General features: G+C 49.4%; 1 protein-coding gene and 1 pseudogene across 1 annotated transcript; both read right to left on the bottom strand.

Annotated features, from left to right (window-relative positions):
• Positions 1 to 212: 212 nt before the first annotated feature.
• LOC115325627 (testis-specific gene A8 protein-like) lies at positions 213 to 2150 on the bottom strand. Its single transcript, XM_040215331.1, has 4 exons — positions 1915 to 2150; positions 1732 to 1851; positions 777 to 1099; positions 213 to 611 (listed from the first exon to the last, which is right to left on the bottom strand). Exons 1-4 carry the CDS (start codon positions 2120 to 2122, stop codon positions 213 to 215), a joined length of 1050 nt encoding a protein of 349 aa, XP_040071265.1. The 5' UTR covers positions 2123 to 2150.
• Positions 2151 to 14584: 12434 nt separating this feature from the next.
• On the bottom strand, positions 14585 to 15259 carry LOC120843874 (annotated as a pseudogene).
• Between the last annotated feature and the right edge of the window lie 518 nt (positions 15260 to 15777).

Below are 15777 nucleotides of genomic sequence, written 5' to 3'. Positions count from 1 at the left end.
GAACGATAAATGCATGTAGATATAAAATAGTGAAGTAGTAGATTAAATAAAACTTGCGCATAATTTTGCTCAGCTTTACTCTAACTGCTTATGATGAAAGTTCTGAAAAGGTTGTCTACCTTGCGTAACAGCCCATTTGTATGCTGTTTAGACACCATAAAGCAGGTTCCTTCGTTCAAAACTACAAACCATGCAGGTATGTATATTAGCAGTTATGCCGAATGATTTAGCGACATGAACTGTGACAGCTGCCTGCTGCACAAGTAACAGCAAGCATGAGCACCTTCGATGGTTTGCTGGACACATGGAGTGCTTGTCTGGGCTCCATGCCCATTGTCCAGGAGGGGCGGGCAATGTTCCGGGATGCTGGTCTCTCCTGTAAGGGGACCAACGACCAGGGATGCTCTTGCTTGTGCCACAAGTGGGATTGCTGCTCTGGAAGGCCCAGCTGCTGCTGCTGTCGAAGGCCCGGCTGTAGCTGTGGAAGGTCGAGCCGCAGGTACGCAAGGTCTGGTTGCAGCCGCGGAAGGTCCGGCAGCAGCCGCAGAAGGTCTAGCTGCAGCTGCGGAAGGTCTGGCTGCAGCCGCAGAAGGTCTGACTGCAGCTGCGGACTGTCTAGCTGCAGCTGCGGAAGGTCTGGCTGCAGACGTGAAATGTACGGCTGCAGGCGCGGAATGTCTGGCTGCAGACGCGGAATGTCTGGCTGCAGCTGCGGAAGGTTTGGCTGCAGCCGCAGAAGGTCTGACTGCAGCTGCGGAAGGTCTGGCTGCAGCCGCAGAAGGTCTGGCTGCAGCCGCAGAAGGTTGTGCTGCAGCTGCGGAAGGTCCGGCTGCAGACGCGGAAGGTCCGGCTGCAGACGCAGAAGGTCTGGCTGCAGCCGCAGAAGGTCTGACTGCAGCTGCGGAAGGTCCGGCTGCAGCTGCGGAAGGTCTGGCTGCAGCTGTGGAAGGTCCGGCTGCAGCTGTGGAAGGTCTGGCTGCAGCTGCGGAAGGTCGGGCTGCAGCTGGAGAAGAACCGGCTGCTGGCTGAGGTGCCCCATGTTGAGTGCTTGCAGGAACTGGAGCGGTTATTTGGGCCACAATCCTTTTTTTGACAGCAGCTGCAGGGTCACAATCACAACACACAATATTCGTGCTGCATAACCAATGCATACTATTATTGAAACCTGCAAAATGTAAATCTCGGGGTTGTAGATGCCAAACAAACGTAGGGCATCTGGCACGTCTCAGCGGTGGACGAGAATAATTTCCACTACTTGGAAATCTTATGACGTGCACTAAAAATCTCCATCTAGCTATGACCATTTATAAATCTGACGACTCTACACAGTGTCATAATTTTTCCTCTCTAATCATAACGCTTAGACATCATGCAATGAAAAGAGGGAAGGCAGTGGCAAACTGGTCTGCATGAGCTACTTCTCTAGTGCAGTGAAAAAAATGCGTAGGAAACAAGAAACCTGGCGAAGCACCAGCAGGCTCAGATACACACGCATCAACTGTATTACGCTCGAAACGTGACGGCGATCTGACATGGTCGTCGCGCAGCGTGGTGATAAGCTGAGCTCACGATGTATGCACTGCCGCCGGCGCGGACGCTGGCAGCTACCAACGCCGTCCCCATCAACAGCGGATGTTACGAAACCAGTACCCGTAGCCCGGTCAACAAGTCAAATCGTGCGAGCATGCTGAAGAGGCAGCACGAGATTACTAAACACGACGTAGTACGTACCCCCCGTCGACAAACGATGTTTCCACCGTCCGTAGCGGCCGAGGACCGACGGCCGGTTCTTCACGTAAGTGAATACAGTCGGCACGTAGTCAGGGTGGCTGTAGTCCAGTGATGGATCCCCTGTTTGATAAAGTGGCCGTGTTACAGTTCCGGTGCTTCTCGAAAGTATGATGAAGGACTTACCTGTTACGAAGTGATCCTCGCATATTCGCGACTCCTTACTTGGCTCCCAAGCCTTGTTTGGGTCTGACGGGAGCACTCGCTTCACTGCTCGGATCCAGGCCGCTCTTCGATGAGGGAACAGTTTCTTCGAAGGGAATCGAAAATAGCTTTTCTTGTCTCCTGGCCGGTGCCAACTCCGGCAGCCAAAGGCCACGCAGCTCGTCGGCATCCCGCGGAACGCGACAGCGAAATCGTAGCGTAGTCGCGTAGTCTTACTATGGTCTCACGCTTCGCTAGCTTGTCGTCTCTCCCAACATACCCTCGAACCCGGGCGTCCGGCGCGCAGAGATACCGCGCATGCGCACTCCGTATTTTCGCAAAACGTGGATTGTAGCTGACAGGAGGTAGTTGACAGAGCACGAGGCATCTCATGCAGTCTCCTGCTTTTCTCGTGCCGAAGCGCAGCAAGGTTGTCGCGCGTCACTCTAAAAAAAAAGGGTGTAGTACTTACACCCATTGGGGTGTATGTGACTTGTCACATATGCGACACCCCAGAAGGGGGTGCACATATGCACCTCATTTTGAGGTGCATATATGCACCTTTGCGTACACCCCGATACTCATCGGGTGTACAGACACACCCCACCCCGCGGTGTATATATATTCCGTTTTACACTCTCCTCACTTACTGGGAATACCAGGACACTCCATTCTTAGGTGTACATATATACCGTTTTTCACTCACTGGGAATACCAATACACCCCAATCTTAGGTGTACATATATTTTTTTTCACACCCTCTTCACTTATTGGGAATGCTGTTACACTCCATTCTTAGGTGTACATGTATTCCGTTTTCTACTCTCTCCTCACTTACTGGGAATACCGATGCACCCCATTCTTAGGTGTACATATATTCTTTTCCACACCCTCTTCACTTATTGGGAATGCTGTTACAACCCAAACTTATGTGTACATATATTCCGTTTTTCACAGTCACCTCGCTTACTGGGAATACCGATATGCCCCATTCTTAGCTGTATGTGTCCGAAGTCGACAAAACTTACTGTAAACATTTTCGATCGAAATGAGGGGAAATGTCTTTGCAGCTGTTTTCAAGCTTTTGACCGTCAAATGACGGTCAAAGGTGTTTTGTGTCATTTGAATGCACCCCATTTGTCAACCGGAAATACAATTAAGCCATCAATTTTACATTCTATCGCCATTTAATTATACGGCCCGGCATCATTTTGATGTCCCAATTGTCAACCTGAAATAGAACTGAGCCATCACTTCAAGATATTAACGTCATTTCATTATATAGTCAGGCGTCATTTTGACATATCCTTGTCAATCTGAAATACAATTCTCTCGTCAAATTCACAAAACTCCGTTCATCCACAAGCAGAGGCTGCGGTGGGAGCTACGTGCCGGTGGGATTAGAGTGCCTTCATACACACGCGCTTTTGCTTGAGTGGTGACATCTCAGCCATTTTTCCGCCCAATCGTTTCTTTATGCATCTTGAAGTGCGCGCAATCCGGTGTCACTCAGCTCGAGCGCGTAGCTTTGGGGTGGGATCAATCATCCGCGCCCCTTTCATCACTCGACCCTGCTCTCTGCGCGTGGGTATGGGCAAGAGCATGATTACGTGAAAAAAGAGAAGTTTATGACTGGTCCGAGGACGTATAGCTTCCACTAGTCTCAGCTTATGGATGAATGGAGTAAATGTGACAACATTGCATTATACGATTAGGTGTAGTTTTCTGTATTCGTCAATCATATATAGGACACTAGTGCCGTACCGTGATATGTATGCCTGTAATTTTATTTTATCGAAGTTTGTGTTGTGGTAGGTAGGGTGCCTTCATGTGCGAGGACATTGAGGCACCCTAGTGGTAGGCTTGTTTCACCATCATCTTGTAGCAGAGCCGACAGGTGCCACAACCACGCGGGTTTTAGAAAACACCCGAGTGAATGCACTTCCAGACTAAACAACCGAGGCTCCACTGCGCCGGGCGCAGTGCCGGTGAGCGCGCCAGCTCACGCTACCGCGTGGCCTCGGGAGCCGCGCGAAATAAGAGAATATATGCATTTTGTCAAAGCTCTGAGCCGGACGTCCCTTTTTCTTCTCCGACGCTTTCGAACACACCGCCGACAAATTGGTGACCCGGACGTCCGACCACAATGAACCAGAGCGCAGGCAACTCCACCGACGACGCAGGCTTGACCACCACCCTCCAGCTCCGCCTTCCAGTCTTCTGGGCGAAAAGTCCACGGGCCTGGTTTTCCCAAGTGAAAGCACAGTTCCACTTGCGGCACATCACCACCCAGTTGTCACGCTACTATCATGTCGTGTCAGCCCTCCCCCCAGAACTGGCTGATGAGCTGGACGACATACTGGCGGTGCCACCTCCTGACGACGCTTTCGACCACCTTAAGCGCACTATCCTTGCCAGGAAGACGGAGTCGGAGACGTCGCGGCTTCAGCAGCTCTTGAACACTGAAGAGCTGGGCGACCGTAGACCATCCCAGCTGCTCCACCGCATGCGGCAACTGCTGAGTGAGCAAGCGTCTGACACGAGGAATTCTATTTTACGGGAATTGTTCCTCCATCGCTTGCCCCAAGGGATGCGCATGGCCCTCGCCCCAGCTGCAGACTTAAGTCTTGACCGCCTCGCGGAGATGGCCGATCGCGTCCCCGAATACGCTACACCTAGCCTGTCGAGCGTCGTGGACACTTCACACCAGTGCTCCTCCACCCGAGCCCTCGAAGCCCGCATTGACACTTTAACAGCAAGCGTCGCGGCCCCTAGCACGAGAAGCAGACCGCGTGAACCAAGAAGGCGCCGATCATCTCGGCGTCGCAGTTCATCGCAACGACGAGAAGGCTATACCTGTTGGTACCACCAGACATTCGGCAACAGGGAGCGCAAGTGCGAACAACCATGCAACTGGCAGGAAAACCCTCCGGCCCGTCACTAGAGGCGGCAAGTGACCAAGGCCCAACAGCAAGCCGTCTGTTTTTCATCACAGAACGTATTTCAGGCCGCCGCTTCTTGGTCGACACCGGAGCTGAAATGTCCGTCCTTCCTCCAACACTGCCGGAAAGACGACACCCACTGCCCGGATCACACCTCGTTGCAGCAAACGGATCCAATATTCCAACATACGGAATGCGCTCGGTGACCCTAGACTTGGGATTACGCCGAGTCTTCCGATGGATCTTTGTCATAGTTGATGTGACCTACCCACTCTTAGGTTCTGACTTCCTTTCCCACTTTGATTTGGATGTCAGTATGCACCACCGTCGCCTGACTGACAACCGAACTCGCCTTGCGGTCAATGGAGCCTTCACCAACTTAACTTCATTTGGCATTCGAAACATCCTGCCTGCGTCCAGTTTTGCCGATATCCTAAAAGAATTTCCAGAGATCACGAAGACGTCTAACATATCAGAGCCACCACCACACGGAGTGACACATCATATCTTCACGTCTGGCCCACCCACTCTTGCTCGCCCTCGTCGTCTATCGGGCGAACGCCTCCGCGTAGCCCGACTAGAGTTCGAGCACATGCAGGAGCTCGGCATCATCCGACCATCAAAGAGTTCCTGGGCCGCACCCCTCCACATGGTCCCCAAGAAAGATCCGGGAGACTGGAGGCCGTGTGGGGACTACCGAGCGCTGAATAATCAAACACAGCCCGATCGGTACCCATTGCCTCATATCCACGACTTCACACAGCACCTGGATGGCACATCTATCTACAGCAAGATAGACTTGGTGAAGGCGTATATCCCAATAGAACCTGCGGATATACCGAAGATGGCAATCACCACCCCCTTCGGCCTCTTTGAGTATGTCCGTATGCCCTTCGGGTTGCGCAACTCCGCGCAAACCTTTCAGAGGTTCATCCACGAAGACCTCCATGGACTTCCTTTCATCTTGGCCTACGTTGATGTCCTCTTGATTGCGAGCGCATCACCCGAAGAGCACAACGAACATCTACGCCTTACCTTTGAGCGACTCCGTCTATACGGACTGACCATCAATGTGGCAAAATGTACCTTTGGGGCAACGGCTTTGGAATTTCTCGCACACCGCATCACACCTGCTGGCATCGAACCTCTCCAGTCCAAGGTACAAGTGATCCGAGATTTCCCCCAACCAAAATCTTTGAGGAAGCTGCGAGAGTTTCTTGGACTCATAAACTTTCATCGAAGATTTATTCCACACTGCGCACAAGCTATAAAACCTCTGACAGACTTGCTACGTGGCCAACAGAAACCCTCCACGGAAATACCATGGCCAGACAGCGCACTAAAGGCTTTCACCGCTGTAAAAAATGCCCTTGCCGACGCCACACTTTTGGTGCACCCTCGAAATAACGCTCCAACGCGCAATATGGTTGATGCTTCGGAAGTTGCCGTAGGAGCAGTGTTGCAACAACAAAACAACAATGAGTGGCTCCCACTGGCATTTTTCTCTCAGAAACTCACCCCGGCGGAGACACGCTATAGCACGTTCGGACGCGAACTATTTGCCGTTTACGCAACAATTCGCCACTTCATCTACTTCTTGGAAGGCCGAGTGTTTCACGTGATGACCGACCACAAGCCTCTCACCTACTCATTCGCCGGAAACCACAACTCTTATTCTGCAAAAGAAATTCGCCACCTTGCTTACATTGCAGGATATACTACAGATCTACGCCATGTCGCCGGTATTGCCAACACGCCAGCAGACGCACTATCTCGCATTGGAAATGTATCCCCGTCTCCAGTTGTCAATTTTTCGGAATTGGCCTTGGCCCAACAGGAAGACGCCGAGCTGCAAAAGCTACGCACGTCATCAACATCTCTCAAGCTGCAGTCCATTACACTGCCACTCGCCACTTGTGAGATTATTTGCGACATGTCGACTGGCACACCCAGACCCTACATCCCTCCGAAATTTCGTCAGGCCATTTTCCACGCTCTGCATGACCTTAGTCATCCGGGAATTTGGGCCACACAACGCCTAGTTGCATCAAGATACATCTGGCCCCGGATCAACGCAGACATCCGTCTATGGGCGAAGACTTGCTGCAAATGCCAGCGCTCAAAGGTGTCTCGACACACAAAGACACCGCTCCACCCATTTCAACCGCCGGATGCCAGATTCGATCATGTACATATAGACATCGTGGGCCCGCTACCATCATCCAACGGATTTCGCTACATCTTGACATGTGTAGACAGATTCACGCGATGGCCTGAAGCTGTTCCACTCGCGGACATCACAGCAGAGACCGTTGCCCACACATTCATTACCACCTGGATCTCACGGTTCGGTTGTCCATCTATCATCACGACCGACCGTGGCCGACAATTTGAATGCGCGTTTTTCAAGGCCCTCACCAACATCTTGGGCGCGCGCCACATACACACGACATTGTACCATCCTGCCGCAAATGGTATGGTTGAGCGCCTACATCGCCAACTCAAGACGGCACTCATGACTAGAGAAGATCGAAGCCATTTGGTCAACCATCTTCCTCTCGTTCTCCTTGGAATTCGCGGCACCTTCATGACGGACTTAACTTGCACCTCAGCCGAATTGGTTTACGGCACTACACTTCGGTTACCAGGAGATTTCTTTACGTGCACACCATCCGCACAGCCTGACATGCCTTCGTACCTTGAAGAGATGAGAAAATTCTTCACTTCTCTACGGCCGGTCTCACCAAGACAACAAACACAAAGACAGATTTTTATAAGTGAATATCTGGATATGTGCACTCACGTATTCGTGAGACGGGATACGGTACGCGCACCTCTCATTCCCCCGTACGACGGACCATTCGAAGTCATTTCACGCACCGACAAAACTTGTACGGTCAACATCAATGGTCGTCATGACGTTGTCACACTCGATCGAGTGAAACCCGCTTACTTGGACTCTTCTCTGACGAACCCTGTGCTCCTGCACCATCCATCAGCCGTCACGCCTACTCAAGTAAAAGCCTCCGTCAAACCACCGATTCCCCAAAGGACCGTGACGTGGGCCACAACCACACGGGTTGCTCCACGACACTAGTGGGGGGATTCTGTAGCAGAGCCGACAGGTGCCACAACCACGCGGGTTGTAGAAAACACCCGAGTGAATGTACTTCCAGACTAAACAACCGAGGCTCCACTGCGCCGGGCGCGGTGCCGGTGAGCGCGCCAGCTCACGCTACCGCGTGGCCTCGGGAGCCGCGCGAAATAAGAGAATATATGCCTTTTGTCAAAGCTCTGAGCCGGACGTCCCTTTTTCTTCTCGGGCGCTTTCGAACACACCGCCGACAATCTCATTGGATCTTTTAATGCGAGAAATGGCACTGTGATAGTCAAAATTAGTCTAGACTGCACAGAGACCAGGCACGTAGCCAGGATTTTGTTTTGGAAGGGGCCCGCCCATGACAAAATGCTGTATGCGGGGGAGGTGGAGGGGAGGTCCCAGCAAAATAGAAGAATTCGAGGGGGGGGGGGCCGCCCCCCCCCCCCCCCTGGCTACGTGCCTGACAGAGACCAGGGCCGGTTTGCTCATCTTGCGGCCGCAAACGCGGCTGCGGCCAAGAGGGATTTTTCTGTCACGTGACCAGCTCCACGGGGACAAGGAAGTACCTAGCGTCCCTGCTTAATGGCAGAGAAATCCGTATCGCTTCAAGCACAAAAGCCTAACTTCACTCGCAGACTCTGACTGCAGGGACTTTCAACTGAAGCCAATTGGCCGCCCCTTTATACTGTAGGAGCGGCAGGTAAAGTTACGACCAGGGAGGGTAAACATGAGCCAAAATAAAGAGAAACCTTAGCGAGATAAAAGCGGTGGCAGTATATATATATATATTCTCACGCCAGCGGCGGCGGCTCGCGCCTTCTCCTGTGGCCGAGAGGTTAGAGCGCCGGGACTTGACGTCGCGGTTCAAATCGCGCCAGAAACTTTTTTTAGAGCGCAGCTCTTAGGGGCCCGTTCCCGGCTTGAGCGGCGTCGCCGTCGGCGTCGCCGTCGCCGTCGCCGTCGGCGTCGGCGTAACCGCAACCCTCGTAACCCTCGTGAGGGTTACGAGGGTTACGAGGGTTAATCTCATGAGGGTTACCCTCACGAGGATCACGAGGGCCACGAGGGTTACTTACCCTCGTAACCCTCACGAGGGTTACGAGGGTTAGTTACCCTCAAAAGGGTTACCTTCACGAGGGTTACCCTCACGAGGGTTACTTACCCTTGTAACCCTCACGAGGGTTACAAGGGTTACTAACCCTCGTGAGGGTAACCCTCGTGAAGGTAACCCTTTTGAGGGTTACGAGGGTTAGTAACCCTCGTGAGGGTAACCTTCACGAGGGCTACCCTCACGAGGGTCACGAGGGTTATGAGAGTTACCCTCACGAGGGTTACTTACCCTCGTAACCCTCACGAGGGTTACGAGGGTTAGTAACCCTCGTGAGGGTAACCTTCACGAGGGTTACCCTCACGAGGGTTATGAGAGTTACCCTTACGAGGGTCACGAGAGTTACCCTCACGAGGGTCACGAGAGTTACCCTCACGAGGGTCACGAGAGTTTCCCTCACAAGGGTTACTAGGGTTACCCTCACGAGGGTCACGATGGTTACCCAGGTCAAGTGACCCCCCCTGGGGTCACGTGACCTGGGGATACCCCCGAGGTCACGTGACCCCCCGTTGACGTCATAGCCACTGATGACGTCATCAGTGACGTCACTGATGATGTCACCGGCATCCGCATCGTCATCGTCATCATCACTGATGACGTCATTAGTGACGTCACCGGCATCCGCATCGTCATCATCATCACTGATGGCGTCATCAGTGACGCTACTGATGACGTCATCGGTATCGTCACGTGGCCCCAGGTCACGTGACCCCCGCGACGTCACGTGACGCCCCAAGGTCACGTGACCCCCAAGGTCACGTGACCCCCCGCCCCCGAGGTCACTTGACCCACCCCCCAGTACCCTTCCCTCCTCCTCCTCAAGAGCTGCGCTCTAATTCGGCGTTACAGGGAGTTGTAAACGGCTTTCATTTTTTTTTGTATTTGATTGCAATCCAATTAAGAATGTAAACAAGGCCCTATGAGCTCTATAAAATCATTGGGCGGGTAGTTCTGACTCACCAGTTCGTTGTTCATGACCTCGGAAGAGCGCATACATGTCTCTGGCTTTCTTTACCAACTTCCCCCACGCCTTCTGCATCTGCCGTACACTCCGCGGAAAGTTAACAATATCTTCCCATACCCGTCTCTTCGATCGCCAGGTAACTGTGCTGCTGAATTTCTCTAGCATTTGTTGTTTCCGTTTTCCAACTGCTCTAATTTTATGTGTTGATCCAAAGTCATTTTAGGTGTTTGGGTTAGAGGTATGGTTTGCGATGTCGACGCCTGATTCATTTTTACGTTCGGTTGTGATCGTCAGCTATTCTAACTAAAAGTCAACAAGTAATGTGTTGATATTACAAAACGATTGCCACGCAAAATGTAGAGTGTAAAAATATACCTTTTATCACATTCCATGCAAGTGAAAGTATGAGCTCTTTTATTTCGGTTTTACTACTTTCTCAGACGTCTGACTTGCTGCCTTGCCTGTTGGGTTTCGCTCAATCGATGCATCCACAGCTGCTAGTCTTTATTACTTTTTGCTTATTTTGTGGAAGTTTTTTTTCTTTTAATTGTCACAACTGCAGTTTCTAGTAGTACTAAATAGGCGTCTCCTGTTATTGAAAGGCGTAGCAAGAGCGTTGTATATATAAAAACACATCACATTATAGTTGCTGGGGAAAAGATGCTTGTTTCGGCTCCGTTTGTGTGAAAGCCATACCGATGCGGTTACCTTGGTTCCCTTTTATTGAATATTATGAAACGATTGTATTTGCGCGTTAACTTGCCTTGATTTTTTTTTTCTTCCCGGTGCTTCTATTGAACAGGTGGGACTAACAGTAAAAACAGTGCAAGGCGAAGTAGTGCAAGTGGATGATTCGTAAAAAGGATCACAGTAAAAAAAATGAGACACGCGCAAAATACAAAAAATAAAAAAAAAGAGAGTGCCTAGCGCGATTTGAACCCGGAACTTTCACGCCGCGTTGACAAGTACCGGCGCTCTAACCTCTCGGCCACTAGAGTATTTTTTTTTCTTTATTGCATGGAAGGATAAACATAAACCACTTATTCACAGTTCACGGGCATAGTTCAATGTCATTTTTTAAGTCAAAATTCTTTGATATCTATGAGACTACTGATCAAAGGTAACCATTCCGGAACTACTTCTTGAATGTCATACACACTTTTAATACGGGTTACAAGGTCAATGAAATGTAAGCGTACAGTCTTAGGGTACAAATTTTCATTTCTAATGTCAAGGCGTGATTTCCACATGCTGTATAACGCTACAAGCATCACCAAATCAAAAGGAAAAGTATCTTTAGATGACACAGGAAGAAAACGAATCGTGTAAGTTGTAATATCAGTGTCTTTCTTTAGTGTGCGCTGCAAAACGTCCCAAAAGAAAACCGCGTCCCAGCAGTGAATAAACATGTGTTCGACTGTTTCGGGCATTTTACATAATGTGCAGTTTACTGACCACGGAACATATAGGCCCTTTTCCTGCAGTCATACCTTGGTAGGTAATACCGAACAGTGCAGTTTAAAAAAGAAAGTTTTTGCCGCCGGGGGGATGCACATTTTTTTCACCCGGCGTAGTACATCTTGGTCAGGACCATCGCCGAACATAGTGTGATAAACTGGCATTGGAAAGAGGACACATACAAGATCTCTTGTCAACTTCTTACGTGTTACAGACGTCAGATAGTCCCTTGGAAATCTTACTGACAGAAAGTGATAAGCATCAACTACTTCCTTTAGGTATCCTACCAAAGCACATGTTTGATATCCTGTGGAGGATACAATAAAGTCCGCAAGAAAGCATCCCAGCTTGTTTTGAATGACATCTCGAAGAAAAGGATGTTCCTGGTCTCGTAAGAAAAGAAATCGCGAAACCAATTGGCGAATAAACAAATGAGGAAGGCCTAGTCCCCCCTCTGATACACGTCGAAACAAGTTGTCACGACGCATGGGTTCCCAGGAGGATTTCCAGACAAGAACACTAAACACCCTGTGCAACTTCTGTATATTCATCCTTGCACAGTGCAGTACTTGCAGGACATACCACAACTTCGCCGCTAAAAAAATGTTGCAGACTGTCGAACGTGCAAAAATGGACAAATTTTTGTGGGACCAGTTCTTGGCTCGTTTCTCCAAGCCAGTCGCAATTCCGGACCAGTAGGACTTGCTATTCTGGAAGTGCCTCAAGGGCACACCTAGGTAGTCACACAGAGTGCAACTCCACTGGATGCCTTCATATTGTTCTGGCATCGTGGCCCAAGCTCCATGCCAGAAACCTCGGCACTTTTCTAGGTTCACTGAGGCTCCAGTGGCCTCGCAAAACCTGTGTGTGAGTTCCATAGCATGGGACACACTGTTCTTGTCTTTGCAGAAGTAAGCGACATCATCTGCATACGCCAGTACTTTGACTTCGGTGTTGCACAGGGTGAAGCCTTGAAGTTTCTCACTTCTCAGTATACTTTGGCATAAGGGTTCAAGATATAAAGTGAAAAGTAAAGGCGATAACGGACAGCCTTGTCGAACTGAGGAACGGACTGGGATACTTGCTGTGACTTCGTTATTTATGACTAAGCGTGTGGAACAGTTACTGTAAGACATTTGTACACCTTGAAGTAGAATATCCCCAACACCAATATGAGACAAAATTTTGAAAAGAACATGATGACTGACACGGTCGAAAGCTTTCGCCAGATCAACTTGGACCGTTACGATTTGATCACTACTGTTGTTCACACACTCTAACACACTTCTCGCAATGTGTACATTTGTTTGAATGGCCCGTCCGCGAATCCCGCAAGTCTGGTGATCTCCAACGAGACCGCAAATGACACTTTGTAATCTATTTGTCAGGAGTTGAGCAAAAATCTTATAATCCACATTACATAACGTTACGGGCCGATAGCCAGTCACTCGTAATAGTTTGTGTTTGTCCTCGGTTTTGGGAATAAGTATAGTATGCATTCGCAAAAATGAGGGGGGGAAGACTCCTGGTTTTGTAGGCCTCTTGAAAAATCTCAAGCAGTATGGGACATAAAGTGTCTTTTTGTAGTTGATAAAATTCTGCAGGGATGCCGTCTGGCCCTGGCGTTTTTCTTTTTGGAAGGGCATTCACTGTTTTTTCCACTTCATCTAGGGTGAAGGGGGTCTCAAATTCTTGTTTGCATTTTTTTTCTAATTGAGGCAACAAAGAGACTAGTTGATCTAGATATTCGTTATCTGTCGAGGCAGGACCATTGCCGAATATATTTTGGTAGTGTTCAAAAAAGACATGTGCTATAGTTTCTTTATCTGTAACGATAAGGCTGTTCTGTTCTATTTCATAGATTTCTTCAGATATTGCATACCGTTTCTTCTCCTCCATTGCCCTTTTCGTTGGCTGTTCTCCTAAGAAAAATTTTTCAGCACGGGCACGCACAACCGCGCCTTGATAACGCCCGTGATGAAATTTGTCCAACTCAGCTTTCGTTCGAGTTATATCTTCCAAACCTTGCCCAGGACTTTGGCATTCTAGTTCTACCAGAACACGCAAATTACGTAGCAATGTTTTTTCTGTCTCAGCCTTCTGAAATTTAATAATAGTACCTCTCTCAATTGCTAGCTGTTTTAGTTCTTGTTTAAGGAGCTCCCATTTAACAAATATATGTTCGGTTGTTTCTCCTATTTGCTTGATTAATTCTTTCGTACTGGCTACAAAGACTTTATCTTTTAATAATTGAACATTTAGTTTCCATAACTTCCAATTTATATTCTCTTTTCTTCGTTTCTTCCCAACAGTTACTAACACCATGCAGTTGTCTGTGAAAAATACTGGTTCAACTACATAACCACTTAGAGTGTTAATTAGGTCTACAGAACAGTAGATTCTGTCTAACCTCGCGTGAGAGGAGTTCTGAAAATGTGTAAATTGCAGGTGATTTTTTTCCAGCTGGAAAGGGGCAACATCAAAAAGATTTCCTTCATCAACTATGTCCAGCAGTAGACGTGCGCTCTGGTCAATTCGCGGTTTGAATGGAGTTCTATCTGCTTCGTTGCAAACACAATTAAAATCTCCTAAAAGAACTAACATTCTATCTGATATTAAATATGGGCGCAGGTTATTAAAAAATACAATTCTGCTATTAACCTCATTCGGAGCGTAAATACATATAATTCTCCACCTTATGTCAGAGACTTGAAAGTCGCACATAATGAAGCGGCCACAGAGGTCTGTGGTGACCCTTAATTTAGACAGTTGGAAAGACTTCTTAATAAACAGTAAACAGCCCCCAGAGTAACCAACAGCGTGACTGACACATACTTCATAGTCACGCAGAAAATGCTGCAGGGCACGCTCTACCTGTTCATCTGTTAAAAGCTTTGTTTCCTGTGCGGCCAGAAAGTCAACCTCCTTATCTTCAAGTAAACGTTTCAGTTGATATTGTATTTTCTAGAATTAAAGCCTCTAACATTTAGTGTTGCGAAACGAGGGCCATTAACTAGGAGGGAAGGAGGAGAGAAAGGGGGAGGGGGAGATGGAGAAGGAGGGGAGGGAGAGAAGAGGGGCTATGAATTTGGGTTTAAACACTAGCAGCTTGGTTGCAAGGTAGGTTTCCGCTTACTCGCGGCGGTGGTGTCAGGTGGTGCATCTTGTTTTCGTTTGGTGTCGTTAGTGTCCTTGGAACTGTTTTTGGTCATGTCCATTGAGTCCGGTAGGTCGTCATTGCCTTCTGACGTCGTCGGCTTCTCAGCAAAATCTGTAGGCTGCTGAGTTAACTTCTGTTGTAGCGGGGTATTTTTGTCCTTTCTTTCCTGCAAGTCTTTTCCTTCATTCTCTGTCTCCGACTTGGTTTGTGGTGTTTCGGAGACTTCCTTGACAGCTGGATCTTCGTTCTTATCGGAAATAGGAGGTCCGGCCTCTGCAGACCCGGCTTGAGTTGGGAGAACCTCACCAGTGGCGTCCACGACCTCGGAGATATCCATGAACTCTTGGTTGGCATCTGGTTCTGTGCCAGAGCCCCGTAGCACGGCTGCGTAGCTGGAATAGCACTCGTCACTTTCGTGTCCGAATCTGTTGCAACGCGCACACTTTGGGGTGCGACACTGCCTGCGTATGTGTCCAACTTTCTTGCATCTCAGACACAAGGGTGGTCGCCCGGACATGACCAGAAGGGACTGTATGCCGGCAACTCTGAGCAGATGGGGAATATCTTCCGATGTCGCCATGTCATGAAGAGTCAGACAGACCTCTCTGTTCAGCGTTTCCATGTTTTCCATCCCTGGCACGCGCCACTTTTCTCTCGAGATGCTACGCACGGTTCCATATGGCGACAATGCTTCAGCAATCTTCTTATCTTCTAAGTACGACGGAAGCCAGAGGAGCTTGAGCTTAACGTCTTTTGAGTTCGGGTCGATGACCATGCACTTTTTGCCCTTCACCGTCAGTTCTTTTGCTGCTTTGAGCTTCTCCGCGGCTTCAGAACTCACTAGCGTAACCATCCAAACGTGGCTCATTTGGAACTGTCCAAGGGACAACACTTCTCGGAGTTCGATGGCGTCTTTGAGTCCGTCGCGAAAATCAATTGCACGGTAGGACCTGCCCGACATGTCGGCATGAAGAAAAACAGAACTGATGCACAAGCTTCCGGGAGGAAACCGTGGAAGTAGGATTCGATACTCATCTTGGCTAGTCGCCTGAGCTTGGTTTTTTCCTGGGGCCGCGGGTGCGGCTGCAGAGTTGACCGGTTGCATCGTTTGAA

The sequence above is a fragment of the Ixodes scapularis genome, unplaced genomic scaffold, assembly GCF_016920785.2.
Source record: "Ixodes scapularis isolate PalLabHiFi unplaced genomic scaffold, ASM1692078v2 PGA_scaffold2__306_contigs__length_199485367, whole genome shotgun sequence".
NCBI classification, from domain to species: Eukaryota; Metazoa; Arthropoda; class Arachnida; order Ixodida; family Ixodidae; genus Ixodes; species Ixodes scapularis.
The sequence above is the reverse complement of the archived record's forward strand: the minus strand, read 5'-3'. Positions and strand labels throughout refer to the sequence as shown.